The 22,619-nt window shown below is 34.9% G+C and overlaps 1 protein-coding gene across 4 annotated transcripts in view; it reads left to right on the top strand.

Annotated features, from left to right (window-relative positions):
• The window catches only part of FNBP1L (formin binding protein 1 like), a 101,848-nt gene that overhangs the window by 46,063 nt on the left and 33,166 nt on the right, over window positions 1-22,619 (top strand). For 3 of the 4 annotated variants that reach the window (XM_072968192.1, XM_006197330.4, XM_006197329.4), the window contains exons 2-5: window positions 3,531-3,646; window positions 15,504-15,557; window positions 16,809-16,956; window positions 17,719-17,781. In XM_072968192.1, coding sequence (XP_072824293.1) covers window positions 3,531-3,646; window positions 15,504-15,557; window positions 16,809-16,956; window positions 17,719-17,781 — 381 coding nt within the window. The remainder of the gene's footprint in view (window positions 1-3,530; window positions 3,647-15,503; window positions 15,558-16,808; window positions 16,957-17,718; window positions 17,782-22,619) is intronic. The other variant, XM_072968193.1, reaches the window with a different exon arrangement.

The raw sequence follows: 22,619 nt of genomic DNA, 5'->3' as shown, positions 1-22,619 counted from the left end.
CTTGAAATTTCAAAGTTAATGGTAAACTACAGTGTTAGAAATAATACTTGCTATGCCTTTTATGGTAAAAGTAGTAATATATGTAAAACAATGTGGTGACAAACTAATGATCTCAACAAATATTGTTTGAAGGCTCATAGAAGATACCTCTAAGGAAGTATGTTTTTGGAGAAATTATATGCTAAAAATTTATTATACAGTTTGTTATAGTACACATTTCTAATAGCTTAAGAGTGTTTGCTAGATTTTATTTCAGTAATGAATTATATTTTGAAATACTTTTTTGTGAACCACTAGAGGAAAGTGTGTTGAAGATTTATTCTCAATATGAATTGACTTGAACAGTGTTTTATGAAAAAACAACCACTGATAAACCAGTACATTAAGTTTCCTTTAACAAGGAATTTGGAATATGGTTGCATTTAATCACTTCATCATTTATAGAAGTGAGCAAACACAGTTAAATCCAGAAGTCTGAAGAACATTAGAGCATATTTTATGGTTAACTTTATATAAATAATACCTTTAAAATACAGTGAATAGACTTTTTACAGTATTACCAAATGAAATGGGGATGGACCATTGAAAAACTTGCTGTTCATCTCCTATTGTTTCTAATTTGTTGACTTTTTCTTTAATAAATGGCTGTTAGTAATATGTTTTCCTAGCAGAGTTTTTTTTTTCTTTTAATAAAGAAAATTTAATCTGTTTCTTCAAGATGAAAGAGATTTTAATAGTGAATAGCTGCTTTTCCAAAGAAACCTGAGCTGTAGAAAAAGCATTTTGAGGATGAGCATTTGGGAATGCATCCAACATTACTATGTAATTTTTTTTGCTGAAAATGTTTATGTCACCTACAAATATATCTGCATACTTAAACCCCTTGGAAACAGAATTTTATTGGTTGTTTTAGTCAGGGTTCTCCATAGAAACGGAATCAATGATGTGTGTGTGTATAGTGAGAGAAAGAGAGGGTTGGGGGAGAGAAAGATAGATAGATATTGACTTATAATATTGATTAATAAGATATTGATTTATAATTGAGTCACACGATTTTGGAGGCTTGGGGATTCCAGACTCTACCCAGGGAAGAGTTACAGTTCTAGCCCAAAAGCAGTCTCCTGGGGAAGGTCAGTTTTTGTTTTAGTAAGTCCTTCAACTAATTGGTTGAGACCCATCCACATTTTGGAGGATAATGTGTTTAACTCCACCAAATTCAGCAATTTAAATGTTAATCTTATACAGAAAACATCTTCACAGAAACATCTAAGATAATATTTGACCACATATCTGGGCAGCGTGGCCCAGTCCAATTGACATATAAAATCATAACACAGTCAGTTTCAGTGGAATCTGACCCTATTTGTTAAAAATATAAAGATGCAGTGTTTTCTGATAGGTTTGTAAAAATAGCACTGACATTTATTTAGTCAAATTTTAATGTAAACCTTTGCATAAAAAAAAATTGAAGCAGGGGACTTTTTCCATTTAGAACTTTATATCTTTGTGAGGTGTCATTTGTCTCACAAGCTATGATAACCACTAATCTAACTGTTCTAGTTTAGAACCAAGGCCTTCAGATTACTTTGCCATTAAGTAGTAAACCAAGATTTTAGAAATAATAAAGCATATTCAATTCATTGCTCTCATTAAAATTGTTGTTTTAAAAAGTTATAGCCCCAAGTCTTTTGTTTGTTAAATGAGTTTAAAAAAGCTATTTAAAATAATATTTATTCCATTTTCATTTCTTTTTAAAATTTCTATTTTTGTAGATTTCATAATTTAATAGCATAGTATATATAATTTATGAAAATATACATATAATAGACGTATTTATTTAGAATTTTTACTGACTAGGTTATATAATAAAAATTTTTAGAGATTTCATTTAGAAGATAAGATTGATATAAAATTTGATGAAGAGGATGATGGGAAGAAGCCTTTGAAGCATTTTGGAAAAATGAAGAATGATTGTTTTAGCTTCACACTATTCTTTTTCTGCAATTTTTTTTTTCTTACCATGTTCTCTTTATTTGGTCTTCATATTTTTTCTATAGTAGGAGCTTAAGATTAAAAATATGACTAATTGATTTATATTAGGTGTCTAAAACCCAGCCTAGTCTCTGGACATAATAGGGTCTGTATGTTTCTTGACTTCCATTGTGTACCAGATAGCTCTTAACGATACACTGTTTGCCCTTTGTTAAAAACTATCCCATATGAAGCCCCTCCATGATGATTTTTCTGCATGGCTGTAGATTTTTTCTGGAATGTTTTGCTATTGTTGTTGAGAGTTTTTCAATTTGAAAGAGATATCCAATTTATAATGGGAAATATTAGTAATAATCCAATTAAGTTTACTGAGCAGTGCATTCTCTTGCAGTTTTCAAATCTACTTTGGAAGCCAAATAATAATGAAAAAGTTGCAGGAAAGACTAGAATTACAGTAGTAATACTAAACGATGATAGCCAGATGAATTCTATCTCTGCTATTTAGATAGACTTTACTTTTATGAATAGAAGTTTTAAATGATTTAAGGTAGGGAAAGAGACAAAAGGCAGAGATTTTGAGATGATTCATTTGTAAATAACACATGTGATTAAACCATGGGTGATTTGAAAAGATAAAAACAACTAGAGATTATAAAGGGATGATATTTGAATATTTTGCCAGCATCCTGGATTTTTGATATGAGAGAGGGAGAGAGCACCAAGTTACTAGCCAGTTTGGAGATGATTCTTGAAGGCTAGGAAATGATGGTTTCTCAGGCAACGGGTAGAAGGGAGTATCTTTTGAAGATTTAAAGAGCCTTGTAGGACAGTGGTCTGTGTTGTGTGTTAGTATCATGTTCACTGCGTTGTAGAACACTTCATGACATCACCATAATCCTACTGAGGTGGGTGATAGGACTGCCATTTTAAGATGGAAAAAGTGTAAAGAACCTTGGTAACTTGCCCAAGGTCAAAACATATGGTAAATGCAAAGCCCAGAATTTGACCCCAGGTTTATTTGATTCTGTTCAAACAGTTTTTCGTTAAGAACCCGCTATAGTGCTGGGCATAGTGTTTATGCCTTAGGAGTTCAGGGTTGAATAATTCATGGCTCCTGCCCTCAATATAGTATAACAAGTGAATAAAATAATAATTTGTATTTATAGGGAGCCTTGGGGAACCAGAGAAAGACCACTTAGCCCAGTCTGAGAGTTTAGGGCCATTTTCTGCAGGACATAAAGGGCCTGAACTGAATGTCAAGGGAGGAAGAAGAGTTAATTGCAAAGAGGTGACCTGAGGAGGGTGTTGCGACCAGGGGGAACCGCATGTGTAAAGGCATTCAGGCAAGAAATAGCATGATTTATACTGAAGAACCTATTTCTGTACAGGTCTTAAAAGGGTAAGATCGGTGGGGACCAGCAGAAGGGCCTGTTTTTTTTTATACCTCATTGTCTCTCTGGACAAATATCAGAAGCTGGTTAAAATATTTGTGGATTAAACTTTAGACTTTTCAATGTGGTTTTACCTTCCTTTTCTAGGATCAGTTCGACAGCTTAGACAAGCATACACAATGGGGAATTGATTTTTTGGAAAGATATGCCAAATTTGTTAAAGAGAGGATAGAAATTGAACAGAACTATGCGAAACAGTTGAGGTAAGTTTTTTTTTCTTCCATTCTCAGAAATGAAATAACATGTTTAAATATTTGGATATTAGATAAATGTGATATGCCAGAGGTTAAATTCTGTGTTTTTCATCAGAATTAGATGAAACTAGGTAACTGGTTTAATGACTGATTTAATTAAATCATTGCTGAGTATACCATAAGGAATATTGGCTAGCTAAATCTTGAGTAGCTTTCATTCCAGAAAGATACTTAAAATCATAAAATCAGGAAGCAAAATTCCAGCAAAAAAGAATACTTGGATATTAATTCTATATGTTACTGTTTTGTTCCCCTGTAACTTTTTTGCTTTAATAATCTTTCCAAAGAATTGAAGATTTCTCTAGTTTCTTTGCAATTACTGAGATTCAGCAGTTGCGTGTGATGAGCTGAGTTTCTTTCTGTCAAAAATCAGATATTTACTGATGAAAGTGATTTTAGAATATGTGTTAGAAGATGAAAGTTTGAAAGGGAAAATTTTAATCTTAAAACAAACGAAGTTTATCTTAAGATTTTGTTCAAGCAGAAAATCACTGTTAGATCACAATTGAGAAGTAGTTTTACTGCAACTTACTCAACAAAAATGGTGCTTGAAATCTGAAGACTAGACAGCAGTGTAAAGGTTCTAGCTGTAGAGATTACCGTGCTTCACATTGCATAGTGACAGAAGAATCCAGCCTAAAAAGGCACACGTGAGTAAAAAATCCAGGCAGAGTCTGACTTACAGGTCAAATGTGTTTAGGCTCCATTTCTTGGCTCTGCTTCCCTTTGCTGCCTTTATCCTCAGGTTCTAGTCAGTACCGTCCTTTCTACCCCTTCAGCTCTAGATTTCATATCTTTATACACCCACATCCTGGGGGAAGAATGGTGGTCTTCGTTGTTGTGCATTTGGGGGAGGAGAGGAGAAGGGAAAGGGGGAAAGAAGGAAGTGAAAGAAGGGAGAGGAAGCGGATGAAAGGAGAGCAGAATTCAAGCTTGTACCGGTTTCTTTTTTGCAGAAATCCCAGCAGAGGTCTTCTTTTGTCTTGCTGACCCTGGTTAGGTTGGTTATATGCTTAGGCTGAGCAGTTCACTAACATGAGAACAGTAGGTTTACATACTAATAGGTAATGATGGGGAGGGATAGTTGCCCTAAAGAAATTTAGGATAGTAGGTAGGTCACAGAAGGAAGAGGGATATTTGAGTGATAAACAGCATGTGTCTACTACAATAGTAGTGGTTTATGCAGTCAGCTGACTGGGTGTAGGAATGAAATAGACTAGTATAATGAATACTTACAATATTTTTATAATGATATACATACTACTTTTATGAGATTTATTGAAATAGAAGCATCATGCTAATTTTCTGATCCATTTGCTTCCTCAGTGTTTTTTTTAAAACAAGATATTTTCTATATGAAAATATGAAAAGGGAACCTGTTAGTATATTAATAGTTGTGATATTTTACCTGTCCAAAGTTGTTACTATTATTATTACTGTTAATGGAGGTACTGGGGATTGAACCCAGGACCTCATGCATGCTAAGCGTGTGCTGTACCACTGAGCTATATATGGTCCTCCCCAATCCCCTCAACCTTTCCAAAGTTATGATCTGGGAACTTTACTGCTCAGGAATCTGGAAGCATCAAGGACCTCTGAAAAGTTAGAATAGCAATTAAAAAACTCATGTATTCATGGGTGAACAGTGAGAAATTTCCCTCATTTAATTTTTAATTCTAGCACTTTTTTTTGTTTTTAAGTTTTACAATAAAGTGAAAAGAAGGAATGCTGTAGACAATACAGTGATGTTACAGCCGTGTGAAGTGACAAACAATAAAAAAATTAAAATATGGTAGAGAACATATAAAAAATGTTTCCAGCCTAAAAGTACATGTCAGTAAATGAAGGATGAAAAATACTGTGGAATAAGCAGTTTAAATAAATCAGGTATAGTAGCATACTTAAACTTAAAAGGCTCCTCATTAGAGTAAAAACCAAGTTGCAGAACTGAATATAGGTTCTGCTTACTTGAGTTTGCATGTACAGCTATGTGTACAATTTGTATGTATTCTGAAGAGATCTGAAATATACTCCACGTTGTTTTAGTGGTTACCCGTGGGGAATGAGGGTTGGGGTGGGAGGGGAAGGAACTTACACTTTTTACTTATACTTTTAAATTACTGAAGTGTTTTTCAGTGAAGATGGTATATTTCAAAAGAAATTATAAGTTATAAAATAAAAATTGATAATTTATAAGGTAAAACTTCAGCAATCTGCAATATTTAATTGTCCAGAATAACTTGGGCCTCAAGGGTTTCACGATGGCCAAGGTTTTACCAGAGTAACAGGACTCTAATCAAATGGCAGACTTGTCTACCTTTCTGTTTTGACTGATAATAACTGTTAACATTTTCACTTACTTGCAAAAAGAGATTTGAACACTACTTCTTTGAAGCACAAATGGTAAGAACCCACAATTACATGATACGAAAAATATAATTTGGTACTGAGAAAGTAGGTTTTATTATGTGCAGTGCTCCATTTCAGTGATTTGCATCTTTTTTCTGTCCCAGCATGCTAAAGAAATTAAGCACATGTTCTTCCAAACAGTGGCTCTCACTTGAAATGCTTCTCATCAAGGGCAGGATTATCAGAAGGTGCTGAGGAATTCCAATTAGGAGGGGTTGGTAGGAGGCATGTGTAACTTGCAACCATTTAACTCCCTTCCCTTTCTCTAATGAGATTTGCTACTTTGGATGAATACTTAGTAAATGATTGAATTATCAGCTGTTTTTTATAGTATCTGTTTTGTCCCAAAGGAAGAGGTGTGGCTTGTTTATTTCCTCCCCTTTAATGGGAAAAATTCTTTTGGTTAACTCCCTCCTGTTTTTGCTACTGCAGAGGACAGGTTTTTTTTTTTTGTAATAGTGGGGTAGCTCTTTTTTTCTCCTAGGTAATAACTATATTCAGAATGTGAAATACTTACATTTCAAAAATATTGGAAGATTAAATTTTGCAATATAGTTTTTATAAATATATTTTTTAATTTGCATACATTTAATTTGCTATGTAATTTTGGGACTCCCAGCTTATTTTCTTCTCTTTACTTTGATGGCCTTGGTGTAACTTTTGTTATATTTTTGTTATTGATTCATTTTTGGTAGTTTGAGGATGCGAATAAATAGAAAATAAAGCATCTAATAATGTTTGGAGACATAGTTATAAACAACTGAATCACGTCTATTTTGATTTATGTAAGTGGTGACTTTGAATCACTTGGTAGAACGTTTTTTGTTTGTGAACATGAATTGAAATCAGTCATTCTTCTAATAAATTTATACTATTTTATTTGTGTGGTAGAGATTAAATTTTCCTAAGTGAAAAAAAGAAGCTCTTTATATGTATGCCAGTGTGTATCATTTTTTTCTAGTTAAAATAATTAGAGCATTAAGTTCTAGCATAGAGATTGCTATATAAAATTATATTCCCCTAGTTCCACCCCAGATTATCCCTTTTTGACCCAAATGCGGCAGTGTGGTTCTAGAAGAGAAATAGATTGGATGACAGGAAGCCTAAAAACTGCTCTTCCCTAACCAGAACAGAAATCACCCCAGAGTTCTTTGATCTTGTTTATTTCTGTACCCTTGCTAGCCCTGGCAACATAGCTGGTACCTCTGAAGCTGAGTGAATGTAAGTCGAATACACAAATAATTGAATGATAACATGTGTCAGTTTAGTTTAGAAGTAAGACTCTCTAACTATATGCTGAACCTTTGACCGTGGACTGCTTTCTATCCATAGTAGAGCTTGTGTCGTATACTGTCCCTGAGATGAGGTTGTTCTACACATTTAGGAGGGGGTTAGATGTAAAATAATGAAGATAAAACCAGTTTCTACTTTCTATCTAGTCTTTATTTTCTCATGCTTCTTTATCAGAATTTTCTGTTTCTGTTGTCACTGTTCAATCTCTGAAGAGCCCAGAGAGCTCATCTTTTACTGACTTGTGGAAAGTGGAGATTACTTTTATTCTTTGGCCGTTGTTTAACTCTTGACTCTTCGGCCTCGCCTGAATTTTTGATCAACTGGTTAAAGTAGTAAACCCTAATAGGGCATCTGGATACAGGACTGTTCCCTGTGTTCTGGGGTTTAGATGAACTTTCTTCATAGAACTGAATCCTGTGGAAACTCATCCTTGTCAGTCCTTTGTAGTTCCCGAGCCTACCTGGTACATATCTAGGTGCCTGTATCTAAATGGTATGCTGGCTAAATAATTTTTGCCTCTTAACTTTAGAATATAATCTCCCTCATAAAATGTAAACTCCACAGAGGGAAGAGATTTTTGTTAGTTCTGTGCAGTGCATATTCCTAACTTGGAGAACAAGGCCTGGCACAGAGCATGCATTTTTTTTTTGGTATTTACTTAACACTTATGTAGCATATAATAATGTGCCAGCGCTATTCTGAGTGCTTTTACACATATTGAGATATTTCATTTTCATAAAAACTCATTGAGATGTCAGAATTATTTTATACATTAGGAAACTGCGTTAAAGAGAGGTGAAGAAAGAGCCAGCTGGGTTCGTCTGGTTGCAGAGTCTGAGCACATTGTGCTGCTTCTTAGCATAGGGAGAAAGACTAATTCTCTGTTGAAGAGGATTTTTTCTATCACCAGTACCTAGTATTACTGAGATGTCTTTGGGTTTCTAAGGTGTTTTACTATAGACAATAATAAATTATCTAAAAACTGCACAATACACTCTTTCCAGCTAACACATCTGTTTATAATGTAACAATTGTAGAAATTCAGTTAAATATAAATTACGTATTCATCAATTTAGGTCTAGTTCTATCTTTTCCATAAAGATAAGAAAAGGTTAAAAAAAATTTAACACTTTAGAAGTCCTTCCTTTAAAGAAAATGTTTTTGTCATTAAGGAAAGTTAAAAACTAATCTTTCGGGAAGCCCTGTTTACTTTCATTTCCTTCCTAAGAGGCATTAAGAATATTTCTGGGTTTTTTAAAACCTCTTTTAGAAAATATTTGTTATTTTATTATTTATTTATTTGTTTATTTATTTAAATGTATTTATTTATTTTGGGGGGGGATTAAGTTTGTTTGTATGGAGGCCCTGGTGATTGAACCCAGGACCTTGTGCATGCCAAGCAGGCACTCTGTCAGTGAGCTATACCCTGCCCCCCCCATTCTTTTAAATATGAGAATTTACAATAAATACTTTTTACTTTTATTATTCCCATAACCTATTATAAACTGGAGTTAGGGGTAGCATAATGTTACTTTAGTTCTCTTTGATTTTGCCTTTAATAGTCTCCTTAATTGTATTAGCTATTTTCTGCTGATGATTTATCGGAGGAGAGGAAACAGCAGGACAATTGGGGAGCCTTTCTTCAGTGTCACAGAACTATATTTTAATATGTTCGACTTGGACTTCATATAGTTATCATTAGAATATTTCAGCTGTTTGTTTTTTGATTATCAGCATTTTTCTGCTCCTATCCTTGTACTTTGTGTGTGCCACAAAGCTCTATTTTTATCTCATTTCATTCTCTTACATCTAAAAAGATGCCCTCCACCCCAACTTAATTATCCAGCAAACTACTAACTTACATTTGCAACAATGGGGTTATTTGAGTTTCATTTTCAGTTTACACATGCTACTATCTCATTTAATGTTCTCAAGAATTCGTTGATCTTTGTCGTCGTATTTCTAAGAGTATGCCCAGTAGTAAGCATGCAACAGTAAACTTCTGTGGAATGGTTCAGTCAGTGAACTCTACCACTTGACTAGTCAAGGAACTCAGGGTCATCACCTTAACAAGAATTGCAAAGTCTATTCCTGATTTTTTATATTAAAATGTATTCTTAAATGGTGAAGCAGACTCTAACAAGTAAAACATAAAGCTCTTACGAAAGAAAATAAGTTGAAACCAGTTGTGTTATTTTGATAGTGAACTTTCATGAAAAAGATTTAGAAACGTTGTTTAAATAACTATAAAAAGATAAGAATGTTGTTAATGATATTGTCTGTATACGTCCCTTAGTTAATCTCTTAGCTCTTTCATAATGCCTTTAATAGTTTTATTTCCAAGTTATCTGTAGCCATTTGAATTGTGTAGCAGTGTCTAAAATGAGATAAAATGTTTATTTCATCATCCTCTATGTGTAAAGTATAGGCAAATCAGACAGATTTAGCTGCTTATTTGAATCCAGGACTGTGTTATATAGTTCTCCTTAAGAATCTAATATTTAGAAGGAAAACAGAAGTTAACAACTTGCAGAACAAAATTTATCTGAAAAGTGTAATACTCAAATCTGTGGTGGCAATCTGCTTCTCCTCAGTCTAAATTGAGCAGATAAAATAATTTTTCTCTTTTCTGTTTGAACATACCTGAAAATATTCTGAAAGATTTGCAGTTGCCTGGAAACCACGTTGTTAAGCCTGTCACATCCTAAATAGCAATGAATTGTTGCATGTATTCTCTGGGTGGGTATAGACTATGAAGCTGATACTATACACCCATATATTATCGACATTTTAGGTACTGAGTATCCTTGACGTGGTAAAGGTAAAGTAAAAGCAGGAAGTAGAATCTTAAACGAGAATAGGTGCTAACTTTGTTTATGTTCACGTTCATTGACGCTTGTTTGATTTTCTTCTAGGTCTTTCAGACATGAATACTTAGGTCTTCTTATTTCTTGTCATCAGTCTGTTTCAACATCTGCCACCAGTAGAAGTATAAAAATTGAGAATGAAGCATGTCCCTTTGAAAAATAAATATAATATTCAGAATTTGTCTAGTACCACTTACAGTGATCCCCTTTTTACGGTCACTTTTAAAAAAATTATAAAAAGTACCTAAAATGAAATTTACCATTTTAATAATTTTTAAGTGTTTATTTCAACTATGTTAATTAAGTATATTCATACTGCTCTACAACCAATCCCTAGAACTTACTCATCTTGAAAAACTCAAACTCTATACCTGTTAAACAACAACTCCCCATTTTTCCCTTTCTTTGGCCCCTGGCAATTCTACTTTCTGTTTCTATAAATTTGACTTCTCTAGGTATCGCATGAGTGAAATCATACAGTATTGTGTGTGTGTGATTGGCTTATTTCAGTTAGCATAATGTCATAGGGGTTTATCTGTGGTGGGGTGTGTCTCGGAATTTTCTTCCTTTTAAAGGCTGAATATTATTCCATTATATGGATAATTCCACATTTTATTTATCCATTCATTGGTGGATAGACATTTGGGTTTTTTCCACCTTTTAAGTATTGTGAATAATGATGCTATGAGCATTGTGTCCAAATATCTGTTTGAATCCCTGCTTTCAATTCTTTGGGCTGTAAACCTAGAAGAGGAATTGCCAAATCATATGGTAATTCTATGTTTAATTTTTTCAGGACTACCATTCTGTTTTCTGTAGTGGCTGATCTATTTTGCATTCCTACCAGTAGTGCACAAGGATTCCAGTTTCTCCACATCCTTACTTTCTGTTTGTTGTTTTTGTTTTTGATAGTAGTCATCCTAATGAGTGTAAGAAATCTCATTGTTGCTCTGATTTGCATTTCCCTAATGATCAGTGACATTACACATTTTTTCCAATGCTTGCTGGCTATTTGTATAGCTTTGGAGAAATGCTATTCAAGTACTTTGCTTATTTTTTAATTGGATTATTTGGGTTTTTTGTTACTGATTTTTAGGTGTTCTGTATATATTCTGGATTGTAACCTCTTATATATTATTTGCAGATCCTTTCTCCCATTCTATAGTTGCCTTTTCACTCTTTGGATTGTGGCCTTTGATGCACAAAAGTTTAATATTTTAATGTTCAGCTTATTTATTTATTTCTTTTGTTGTCTGTGCTTTGGTGTCATATTCAAGAAACCATTGCCAAATCCAATGTTGTGAAGCTTTTCCCTGTGTTTTCTTCTAAGAATTTTATACTTTTAGCTGTTACGTTTAGATCTTTGACCCATTTTGAGTTAATCTTTGTATATGGTGTAAGGTCAGTGAAGAACTTCATTCTTTTGTATGTGGATATCTTTTATATTAAATTTTGCAGTATAAGAAAAGATTTGTGGCTGTAAGTGATGAAAAACCCAGTTTGAGCTAGCTGAAGTTTAATGGTAAATTTATTGACAAGAGATACTTGTTGATTTATTTATTGATACCTTTTACTGATTTGATTTTTTAAAATTGAGTTCAAGAAGAGGTTGAACAGCTCAGCTGCGGGAAGACCTGGAATGTACCTGCGTCACAGGAAATAAAAAGCCCGTATCTGAAACACGGCCAGACAGGCCCAGCCCTTTGTTGTCGTTCTCCCTCCCTCCCTGCACTTCTTTTTCCCTCCCTCCTTCTTTTTTGGCTTTTGTGTGTGTGTGTGTGTGTTGGCTTCATTCTTTTAGAGCAGATTGGCTTTTTTTCTCCACATGGCAGGAAACACACTCACCAACAGTGCCAGTTTTATGTGTCAAGAGATTCAGCTCTCATACTGGTCTGAAAGCCCCTTATCATTTCACACTTTCTGAGTAGCCTCATTCTCATTCATTATTTTATGTATCTCAGGTGTTGGAACCAGATATGAGGTGGGTTTTTCCTTTGTTCTTTATTAGCTATGTGACCACTGACAAATTATTTAATATGTCTTGAATCCTGTAAAATAGGGCTGCTTGCAAGTTTGTTATAAGTGTGAAAGTGCTTAGTTTAGAGATTGACAGGTAATACATGGTTGACAAATGGTAGCTCCTGTGGTTCTGTTGTCCTCACACATGTTGACTCTCACTTCTGTATCTTGATCCCAAAAGTTTCTTCAGAGTTCCAGTTTTTACTGCATTTCTCCATTGGACATTTTAATTTAGCTGTTTTGCAGTGTCAGTTAAGAAGCAATCAGCTTCAATAGGAATCCTCTCATATAACAAGTAGTTTAGAAAGAGGGGATTCTTGAGTTTAGTGATGTCAAGGCATTTTTATAAATTTCTTAGTCTGAAAGTTGTTGCAGTAGCTTCAATAATCCTGTCTTCACATACCTGTATCCAAAGCAATAAAAAAGTGTGAAGAAGGGACTTCTTTTGTAATTTTTCCCAGTCTATTATAAAAATTATCACAAAAAAGTTTTAATGAGAGTTAATTAGGAAATAGAATCTATAGGACTTGAACACCTTAAGGTGAGTGAAACTTGATAAAGTACGGATGATTGCCAAATTATTGGCTTAAATGTCTTAAGTGGATAGTGGTATCATTAATATAAGAAAACAATAAGGTTAACAAAAGAAAATACGTTCTAACTTAGACTTGTTGAATTTGATGTACCTTGGCAGATGGACAGTGTCTCCAATAGCCATTGTTTCTCCTGTAATAACTTTACTGAGGTATAAGTCATATACCACAAAATTCACCCTTTTAAAGTACACAAGTCAGTGATTTTTAGTATATTCACAGAATTGTGCAGTCATCACCACTGTCTAATTTCAGAACATTTCATCAGCCCTGCAAGAAACCCCGTAGTATCAGCAGTCATTCCCCACTTGCCCTTCTCTCAGGCCCTGACAACCATAAATCTACTTTATCTCTGTGGATTTGCCTATTCTAATCAACTTTTTGAATCATTCATCATCTCTTCCCCATCTTCCCTTTTGAGTTCTCTTTTAGGAAGGACTGTAGGTCATGCACAGTTACTAGTTTGCTAGCTATGATTCATCCCTTTCTATCCGTGTCGTACCTGAAGTGATAAATGCGTAGCACATAGAAGGTTTGCTGATGTTTTAGTAAATAAATAAATTTATCCACAAAGATGATTTTTGGTAGTGTTTCAGGTAACTGGGATTAAGAGGCACTGGTTAAGAGTAGTTCGAGTTTCTTAATATGGCTTAGAAGGGCCTCTGCTACCATTCCCACCCACCGGCCTTTCCAGCCTCGCTGCTTGCCATCCTGACTCACACTTGATGTTCCAGCAACGTGTAACTCATCATAGTTCGTAAACGCCATGTTTTTTCCTCTTATTTCCTTGCCTTTGCTTTTAGATCCTCTCTGTTTAGAACACACCCCCACCCCACTCCCTGCTCCGGATTTCACGTTGCCCAATTCTTGTTAACCTCTTTAGGTGAATCGGAAATTTCGGCCTGCCTTCTCTGAGGAAGCCCCCTGCAGAGCGCTCTGTTGTTCGTATCATTGTGTTATGTGGAAGTGTTTCATACATTTGATACTACTCTGGGCCGAGGCTCTCTGCTAACACTGTTGGAGCATGTGCCTGTAGAGTTAATTTATGAATTAGGTCCATGTGTTTATACAGTAATGCGCTAATTATTAATAAAGCTTTTGATGAACAAACACATAAGTGGTCTAAGGCCGTCATCCTGTACCTTTACAACCAGTGAGGACTGTGAGGTTTTTGATGGCAGAAACTCAGTAAACTTTGCTGCAGGCTCTTTCGTCAGTGCCTTGCCTGTTCTTTCCCTGGCTCCTCGGGTGTTAGGGCCTCCTTCTCTTTCCTGTCACAGCACCCTTTGCACTCCTTTACCACAGCGCCCATCCCTGCTGTCTGTGGTGGGTGTTCGTGTTTATTTGTCTCTTTTCGGTGGAGGGAGTCTTTTGAGCACAGGTACTCTTTCATCTTGGATGTTCCCAGAAGCTTGCACAGTGCTTAGCACATAGGAGACAGTTGTTTTTAGAATGAATAAATTAAACTGAGTAAGTGGAATGAATTGATAATAATCTGAGAATAACTAAGACCGTGATTCTTTTATAATATTTATTTCAAAGACCATAGGGTCATTAACTTTTAAGATGCTTAAGTTTAAACCAGTACACCTCAGACTATTTATGATGATATACTAGTTTCTTTTAAAATTTCTACCTATGAGTTTATAAAATACAATAAAAATTTAATACTAGAAAAAATGATATAAAAAGAAACATACAAAATGTATTTTTACTTTTAGATTCAACAGACATAAAGTTACTCTCAGCTTCTGTACTTGGCTTGTCATGGGTAGGTAACAGAGTCTGTGGACTTTTACTGGTCCATGGATCATACTTTGAGTAGCATGATATAAAAGCACTGTGGTAAATGCTTTTGCAAACATTATCCACTTTAATTCTCATAACCCTAAGAGGTAGAGGTAGAAGTACTGTTATCACCATTTTTAAAAAAACTGGGCACAGAGATGGTGAGTAAATTGCCCAAGGTCACACAGATGCCACATAAAACCCAGGTAGTCCAGTTTGACTCCAGAGTCCAAGTGCTTGTCTGCCTCTGGTTTTGCAAAGGTGAAATGAGGTGACATTCTAGTCCCAGACTATCAAGAATGGACAGAGATGTAGGCAAAGAAAGTTACAAGTTGGAATGCAGTTCATTTGCCTAAAAAAGAGAAGGTTAAGAGTCACATGATTTTCATATACGAGTAGTTATGGAGGATACCGACCAACTGTTCTTTAACCCTATTCGTGAGTCCGCATCTGTTTAAATGCTACCTTAGTTAGTATTAAATTCCCTGATTTGCAAAACAAAATAATGACCGTATTTCTTTGAAATATGTGTCTTTCTGCTATAACTCAGTTTCATATACTGAGTACTTTCATTCTTGTATTCTTCTTACTTCTTTTCTTCTTTGATAGCATAATCAACCAAATTATGATTACACTCATAAGCACAGAAATAACATTTCTTTCTACAGGTATCAATATTTTCAGAAAAAAAATGTAATTAACATGGTAATAGATGATCATGTTACTGTCTTAATTATTTTATATCATTAAATTCTTGATTTAATGATATTGGAAACTTTTAGGATATCTGAATTTCAACAGCAGTATTTTTAATAAACTTTAAATATCTTCTTATAGAAATCTGGTTAAGAAGTACTGTCCCAAACGTTCCTCCAAAGATGAAGAGCCAAGGTAAATTATATACCTGTTTATTACTGCATATTAAAATTTAAAAGTACCTGTTTTTATTATTTAGTAAAATGTGCTGTTAATTTTTTATAAAGATTTTTAAAAGTTTATTGTAATAAAAAATCACAATGTTTATGAAAGAGGAAACTACTATTTATTCTTATGAAGATGCATACTTTAGTGGGCTTGGTAATAGTCAAAATGTGGGTTTTAAGTAATATGTGGACTGAGACTCCACCTGAATGATGTAGTCTCTGGAAGAAAAGGGTATTTTCCCCTGTACTTTATTTTGTAGTTGTGAGCTTGTTAGATTCTTGCTTTTTACTTTTACAAGTAGTAAAACAGTTTGGCTGATTGGTTTAAAGGGGTAATGAAAAAGGATGAGGTTTTCAGGGTAATTTTGGAATAAAATAAAACCTCTGAATAAAAGGTTGAGAATTACCTATAAGCTTTTTGGCATTCTTAAAACAAGGGGGATATGTGGTTGGTTGTAAAATGCAGAAACAAAAAGAGACTAGATTTCAAATAAACAATTTTGTGTGTAATTGCCAGTTGTTAGGATTCTCAGGTTTAGTGTTAATGGAGTCCTGTCTGAGTTGTCTGCCTTCAGCTTATGTGAGAGTGTTCCGGAAGAGTATTCAAGTAGGTCTGTATATTTTAATACAGTGATTCTCTTTGTTTCTCTCCTTCCCTTCACACACATTTTTTTACCCTTATTTTTGCCCCTTCTTACCCCTCTTTGATGCCAACCATTGTGGCAGTTCACTTCCATTCAGGATGTGGGCAGGCATACAGGCAGCTGTGTCCAGAGCTGATAGAAAAATTGTTCTGTAGATCACCCATCGAGATGCATTTGAGTGGTATGATTGGCAGGTTCTGTCCTCGAGAGCAAGCACACCATCTCTGCAACAGGTTCAGCTGGCAAGCCTAGGAGTCCAGCCAAGTTCGTTCCCAAGCTCAGGCCAGTCAGTTGGCAACTTAAGAGATTCCAGTTTGCCAAACGAGCCTGCAGGTAGTATTCTTATTATTTTTGACCCCTTGATTGATAAATTAAGACTACTCAAAGATACACAGACGTGTACAACTTGAGCTTAATGCAGGATTCTTTTCATACAAAGTTAATTTAGAGCTACTAGCTGAGATTTAGGTTGAGTGTGCTATGATTTGCAAGTGTCAGGCTAAATCTATACCTCACAAAAAACATTTGTTATGAAAATAAAAATAATTTCACCATTTTCAATATGTTTTTGTCAGGTTTACTTCGTGTATAGCCTTTTTTAACATCCTTAACGAGTTAAATGACTATGCAGGACAGCGAGAAGTAGTAGCAGAAGAAATGGCGCACAGAGTTTATGGTGAATTAATGAGATATGCTCATGATCTGAAAACTGAAAGAAAAATGGTAATTCTTATCGTTTTTATACAATAGTACATGAAATATTTTCACAGAAATAATTACTTTGCTTTTTAAAATTATTTTCATTCAGCATAAACTGGTTTTCTTTTTCACTAAATTTCTTCTAGCTACAATTATCTCAAGACACTCTTGCTAATTTGTGATCCTTTTAGATTTAAGACCAAGGTTTGGTAAACTCCAACCAGTGGACCAAACTAGCTTATTGCCTGTTTTTGTTTCTTAGTTCCTACGAGCTAAGAAAGGTTTTACATTTTTGGATAGTTGAAAAGAAAATGAAAAAATGAATAATTTCACAGCATGTGAAAATTAAATGAAATTCAAATTTCAGTGACTGTAAGTAAAAGTTTTATTGGAACAGACACACACTCATTCACTCACGTATTGTGTGCAGCTGCTTTTGCATTACATCAGCAGAGCTGAATATTTGTAACAGAGACCATGTGGTTTGCAAAGCCTAAAATACTTATCTGATCCTTTGTAAAAAACTTTGTCAGTCCCTATTCAAGCTAATTCTGAATTTTTCAAGAGAGTGTATCTGTCTTAAATGTTATATTTAAAGCATTTAAATAACATTCTATAAGATGCATTTTAGGGTTTTTGCTTTACTAATAATCTCTAAGTCAGGGTAAAGTTACATAATTAGTACCTTGGGGGGAAAAATTAAGTAAAAAGCCTTTTGGGGACTTTAGGTTTTAATTAGTATTTGAATGTAATTTAAAAATTTGTCTTTTTTGGTTTGATCTTCAGCATCTTCAAGAGGGGCGAAAAGCTCAACAGTACCTTGACATGTGCTGGAAACAGATGGATAATGTGAGTTACAGTGTTCTCATGTTTAACATAAAACTTTGCAGAGCAGTTTAGCCCTAAATTCTCTTATGCTTCACATCTATTTGAGTTTAATATTCCTCAGTGTAGTGTTCGTAATTTGACATTGGTGAAATAGAGAATGTGAGATTATCTTGTCTGTGTCCTTTTTTTTCTATATGGTTCAATACTTGTACCAACTGTATAATCGTCAGATGATTGTAAACATTTAAAAAGGTTCTTTTTGACTTTGTGGTTGTTACTGTAGAATATTGATAGAGCAGTACTACTGAGCCATAGAAAAGAATAAGATGATGATAGTTGGAGCAGCATTGGATGGACCTGGAGATTGTCATACCAAATAAAGTAAGCCAGAAAGAGAAAGAAAAATACCATATGATATCACTTATACGTGGGATCTAAAAAAAAAGACACAAATGAACTTATTTACAAAACAGACAGACTCATAGTCAAAGAGAACAAATTTACAGTTACCGGGGGGAATGGGGAGGGTAGAGAATTAAATTGGGAGTTCAGGATTTGCAGACACTAACACACATAAAATAGATAAGCAGCAACATCGACACTGATAGTGGATAGGAGTGATGAGGAAGTGACGGTGTATCTTAGAAGACCCTTTGACCGAGACTAAGAGAACCTAGATTCTAGTCCTGCCTTTTCCTTAGCCCTGGACTTTTTTCTTGACTTCATTTCTAGCATATGAAAAATGAAGACAATGGACTAGATTATATGAAATGTTTTTTCCTGTTCAATGATTCTATAATAATGTAAATGTTTCTAGTACTGGGCTGCTGGTCATAGACTATCCCACTGTAAAAAATAAAATACTTTATAGGGTAGAATATAAAAGCATAATAATTATTTACTTTAAAAACTTTCCAAAGGTACTTGCTAATGTGGTTTCTCTTAAATATCCTGGCATATAGTCGTTTGTAAACTAAGATGTCTACATGAACATTGTCATCTTCTTTACTTAAATGATGTGCTGTGGTATAAGATTGATATTTCTTTTGAACTGTCATGTTAGCAAGCCATTAACTCTTTACCTGCATATTTTTATGATAGACATTATTCCTTGAAAATTATGCCGAAGGGAGTTTTTCACGTTAAATTAATCAGTTTAGCTTGTGGTTGTTGGAAAAGGAATGTTAAGTTTGAGATTAAAAAAAACCTCATGCATATATATGTGTATGGTTTTCAGTCACTTTCTTTACTTTTTAAGGATTCAAACATGTATTCAAAGCTTAGATTAAATTTCTGCTATGTAACTGTCATTGAGGTAAGAGTCTAATCACCAGTACTGATGGAGAATTCTTAGGTATATTAGTCTGTTTTCTTTTTTGTTTTGATTTTCTTTCTAACTGGTTTCAGCAAGACTTTTAGGGAGTATTTACATTTATTAAATTTTAAATTGCCTTAACTAGCATCCTTAGTATCTGTCTTTCTTTTGCACAAAATAACAGACTCCTACACTCATGAGTCATTGGACCCTTTAAAAACTAGAGTTGGCACAAATCGTTCCTGTTGACATGTGCTGATTTACCTTTAGAACAGTTGGTAGTTATTAAGCAAAAGTTACAAGGGTCGTAAGAAAGAAGCATCGAAAAATACAGGAGAGATTTCTGTAAAGCATTAAGAATACCGTGAAGTAAAGTTGAGTTCAGCTCAACTCATGTTTATTGAAGGCATCCATAACATGTACTGAACCTGGTACAAAAGCAAATATGATATGGTTCTTGTTTTTGTAGAGCCTAGAGTCTAGTGAGGGAGACAGACAAATATAATTTCTGTATAATACGTAGGAATATGTGCAGGATCCTTTTCTCATTCCATATCTTCATGTTTAATCAAGCAAATGAAATTGTAAAATTCCTAATGTGTTTGAAATAATTGAGAGAAGATTTAAGAGCTAGGAGAGACAGATTGAGTTAGTGACAGAGTTTTGAACATTGAGGAAAAAAAATTAAAAGTTATTAACCCCAAGATAAACAAAATAGGCCCCACTGACATTTAAGATGAAGGCAGAAGACAGTAGCTTGCAAAGAAGACTCTTTGAAGGAATGGTCAGAGATTGAGAAGATAAGATAGAAGCATCAGAGATGCCAGGTCTGTCAATTAGGTGGCTCCGAGGAGCAACATATGAGTTTATAAGAACAGGGCTTAGAAACAGATCAGTTCCAGAGCTGGTCTGTAGCTCAGTGATGCCACCAAGGCTGCCTCTCCTTTCTGTCTACTTTGCTGTCTTGACCATGTTGGTTTTTTCCTCAGGCTTGTCCCTTTATGGTCAATAGTTGGCTTAAGCAGCCAGCCACCACATCCTGATTCAGACACACGCAGAAGCAGGGAAAGGGAAGCACTTCTCTTGTAACTTTTTCTCTTTTTGTCAAGGAAGGAAAACTTCCCCAGAAAACCCCCAGCAGCTTCCTCATGGGTACCTCTGACAGCATGAGATGATTTGATCACGCCTCGGCTGTGGGCAGGCTGACAAAGCAGGTGTCGGCTACTTGCAGCCTCCATGTGGGGAGATGGGCTCCTCTAAAGGGAGCAGGGGTGTGGAAGTGGCTGTTGACTAGTCTGCCGCTCAGAGGATGAGTGGAAGGAGAGTCTTCTCTGGAGTATATGCCTGTGTTGTACAACGATAGAATTCCTCTCAGGGAAGGAGTATTTTTAAGTATTGTATTCATGATTCTTTTGCTGTTGCAAGGAAATTATTAGGTAGGTTTTTTTCACAAACAGTAAGACACCCAATATAAAAATACTTTTGTATGTGAGTTGCCTCAGATTACGCCAGAATTGGTAGCTATGGCTATTCAGTTTGAAAACACAGCTCTGAACTGAGTTTCAGAAAATTAAACATGGAAATTTAATTTTAATCTTCACAGGAAAGTGACATTCTGTATATTGTGCATATTTGGATATATTTATATGCTTTGAATAAGTTGTAAGTATCTCATTTGCTGTCTCATACTAATCAAAATAGTACATTTAAAAATTTTTCTAAGAAATTTCTGAGCACATTTATTTGATGTAAGTTACAGGTATGTCTGGTTCTAGCTTTAAGGCAAATTGACCTAACTCAAACTTCTTGGCTATAAATACCTCGATATAACAGCTAAAATATTTTTTTATTGTATTTTAAGCTCTTTGCAGAGCTACCTGAAAGAAAGAGAAATTTCTGACTGCTGGAAACTTAAGGGTAAACTAAAAGCTAGAGCAATATATGTATGAGCTGATACAGTGGCATTTGAAAAGTGGTTCTAGAGGTGTTAAGGGGTAGTTTACTGGACCTTGCTAAGGGCTTGGCTTTTAGCACTCACAAAGACAGAGTTTAGGTTTTAGCTCTGTGTATTTGGAGAGTTGAAACTGAAATCCCTTAGAAAATTTGTTCCTTTGAAGGTCTAAGCCTTTAGTGAAAGGTGGCAGAACTTTGCCTGCTGGCCAAGGGAGACAGCAGAGAAACTTGTCTCTATCTGAAGGTCAAGGAGTGGAAAGTATCCTCTGAGAAGTTTAAGTCCTTTGACCTTGTAGGTAGGAGATTCTCACTAACGGTGTAGTTTTGTCATCCCCAAGATAGGAAATTGACATGGTAACTGGTTAGGTTAATACAAAATGTTGACACCCTCTGCTTTCTTCTGAGTAATTCTCAGAATACAGGTAACAAGGCATATATTTTATTTATTTTTAATGGAAGTACTGGGAATTGAACACAGGGCCTCATGCTTGCTAAGCATGCACTCTGCCACTGAGCTATATCCTCCTCCTGCCCCTGAAAGAATCTTGTTTGTAGAATCTAACTAGCTTGAGAGGAAAGACTTGAAGATACCAAGATCTCTTTGAGGAAACTGCCTCGCCATATCACTATACAAGAAAAGGTCATAATCCAATTAGTTTTTTAAATAAGAGCAAATAGGCAAGGATCCCCAGACATTTAAAGAAAGCATCTAATGTAAACACTGAGATCAAAACTACTATGCAGAAAAAAAAAAAGCAACTTTGAAGAAACAGTGACTATGAAAGGAAATGGAAATTAAAAAGCAAAACAAACAAAACACACAGAATTATTATTAATATTCTCATAGGGAATAGAGAAGCTATTACATCCATGAAATAGGAGCAAAATGCTGTTAAGAAAGGAACCATACAAGAGCAAAAAATAACATGATAATAGCAGAAATGAAAAGCTCCCTGGAAAGAATGAAGTTGAAGAAATCTCTCAAAGTAGAGCAAAATGACAGGGGTTGAAAATACGAGAGAAAATACAAGAGAATAAGAGGACTCATTCTGTAGGTTCATTTTCAAGGTAATAAGCATCTTAAAAAAGAGAAAACATAGAAAATGGTTGGGTAAAATTAATTCAGGAAAATTTCCCTAGGACAGAAAGAAATGAGTTTCCAGATGGGAAAGGATTTTCCAGATAGGTACCCAGCACGGTGGATTCACAACAAGACATAGCTTTTAGAACAGTTAGGAGAGAGAGAAGGTCCTTCCAACCTCCAGAGAGGAAAAACAAAATAGAAAATAAACATGTTTTATGCAAAGGATTAGGACTCAGAATGGAAGCAGGAATACAGAAGACAGTGGAGTGGTACTTTTACATTTCCTAAGGAAGAGTTTCCTACTCAGAGTTTCACATCCAGCCAGATTGTTTCAATTGGAGTAGATGGAAAGGCGTTTTCATTCGTGGAGACTTAAAACATTGTCTTCCACAAACCTTTTTTTAAGGAATGTGTTCCTTAAATGTGTTCCTTAAATGTGTTCCTACTGCTGAATGTGTTCCAGTGAAATAGAGAAATGAACCAAGAAAGGGGAAGGCGTGGAACTAG

The sequence above is a fragment of the Vicugna pacos genome, chromosome 9 (genome assembly GCF_048564905.1).
Source record: "Vicugna pacos chromosome 9, VicPac4, whole genome shotgun sequence".
Lineage (NCBI taxonomy): Eukaryota > Metazoa > Chordata > Mammalia > Artiodactyla > Camelidae > Vicugna > Vicugna pacos.
The sequence above is the reverse complement of the archived record's forward strand: the minus strand, read 5'-3'. Positions and strand labels throughout refer to the sequence as shown.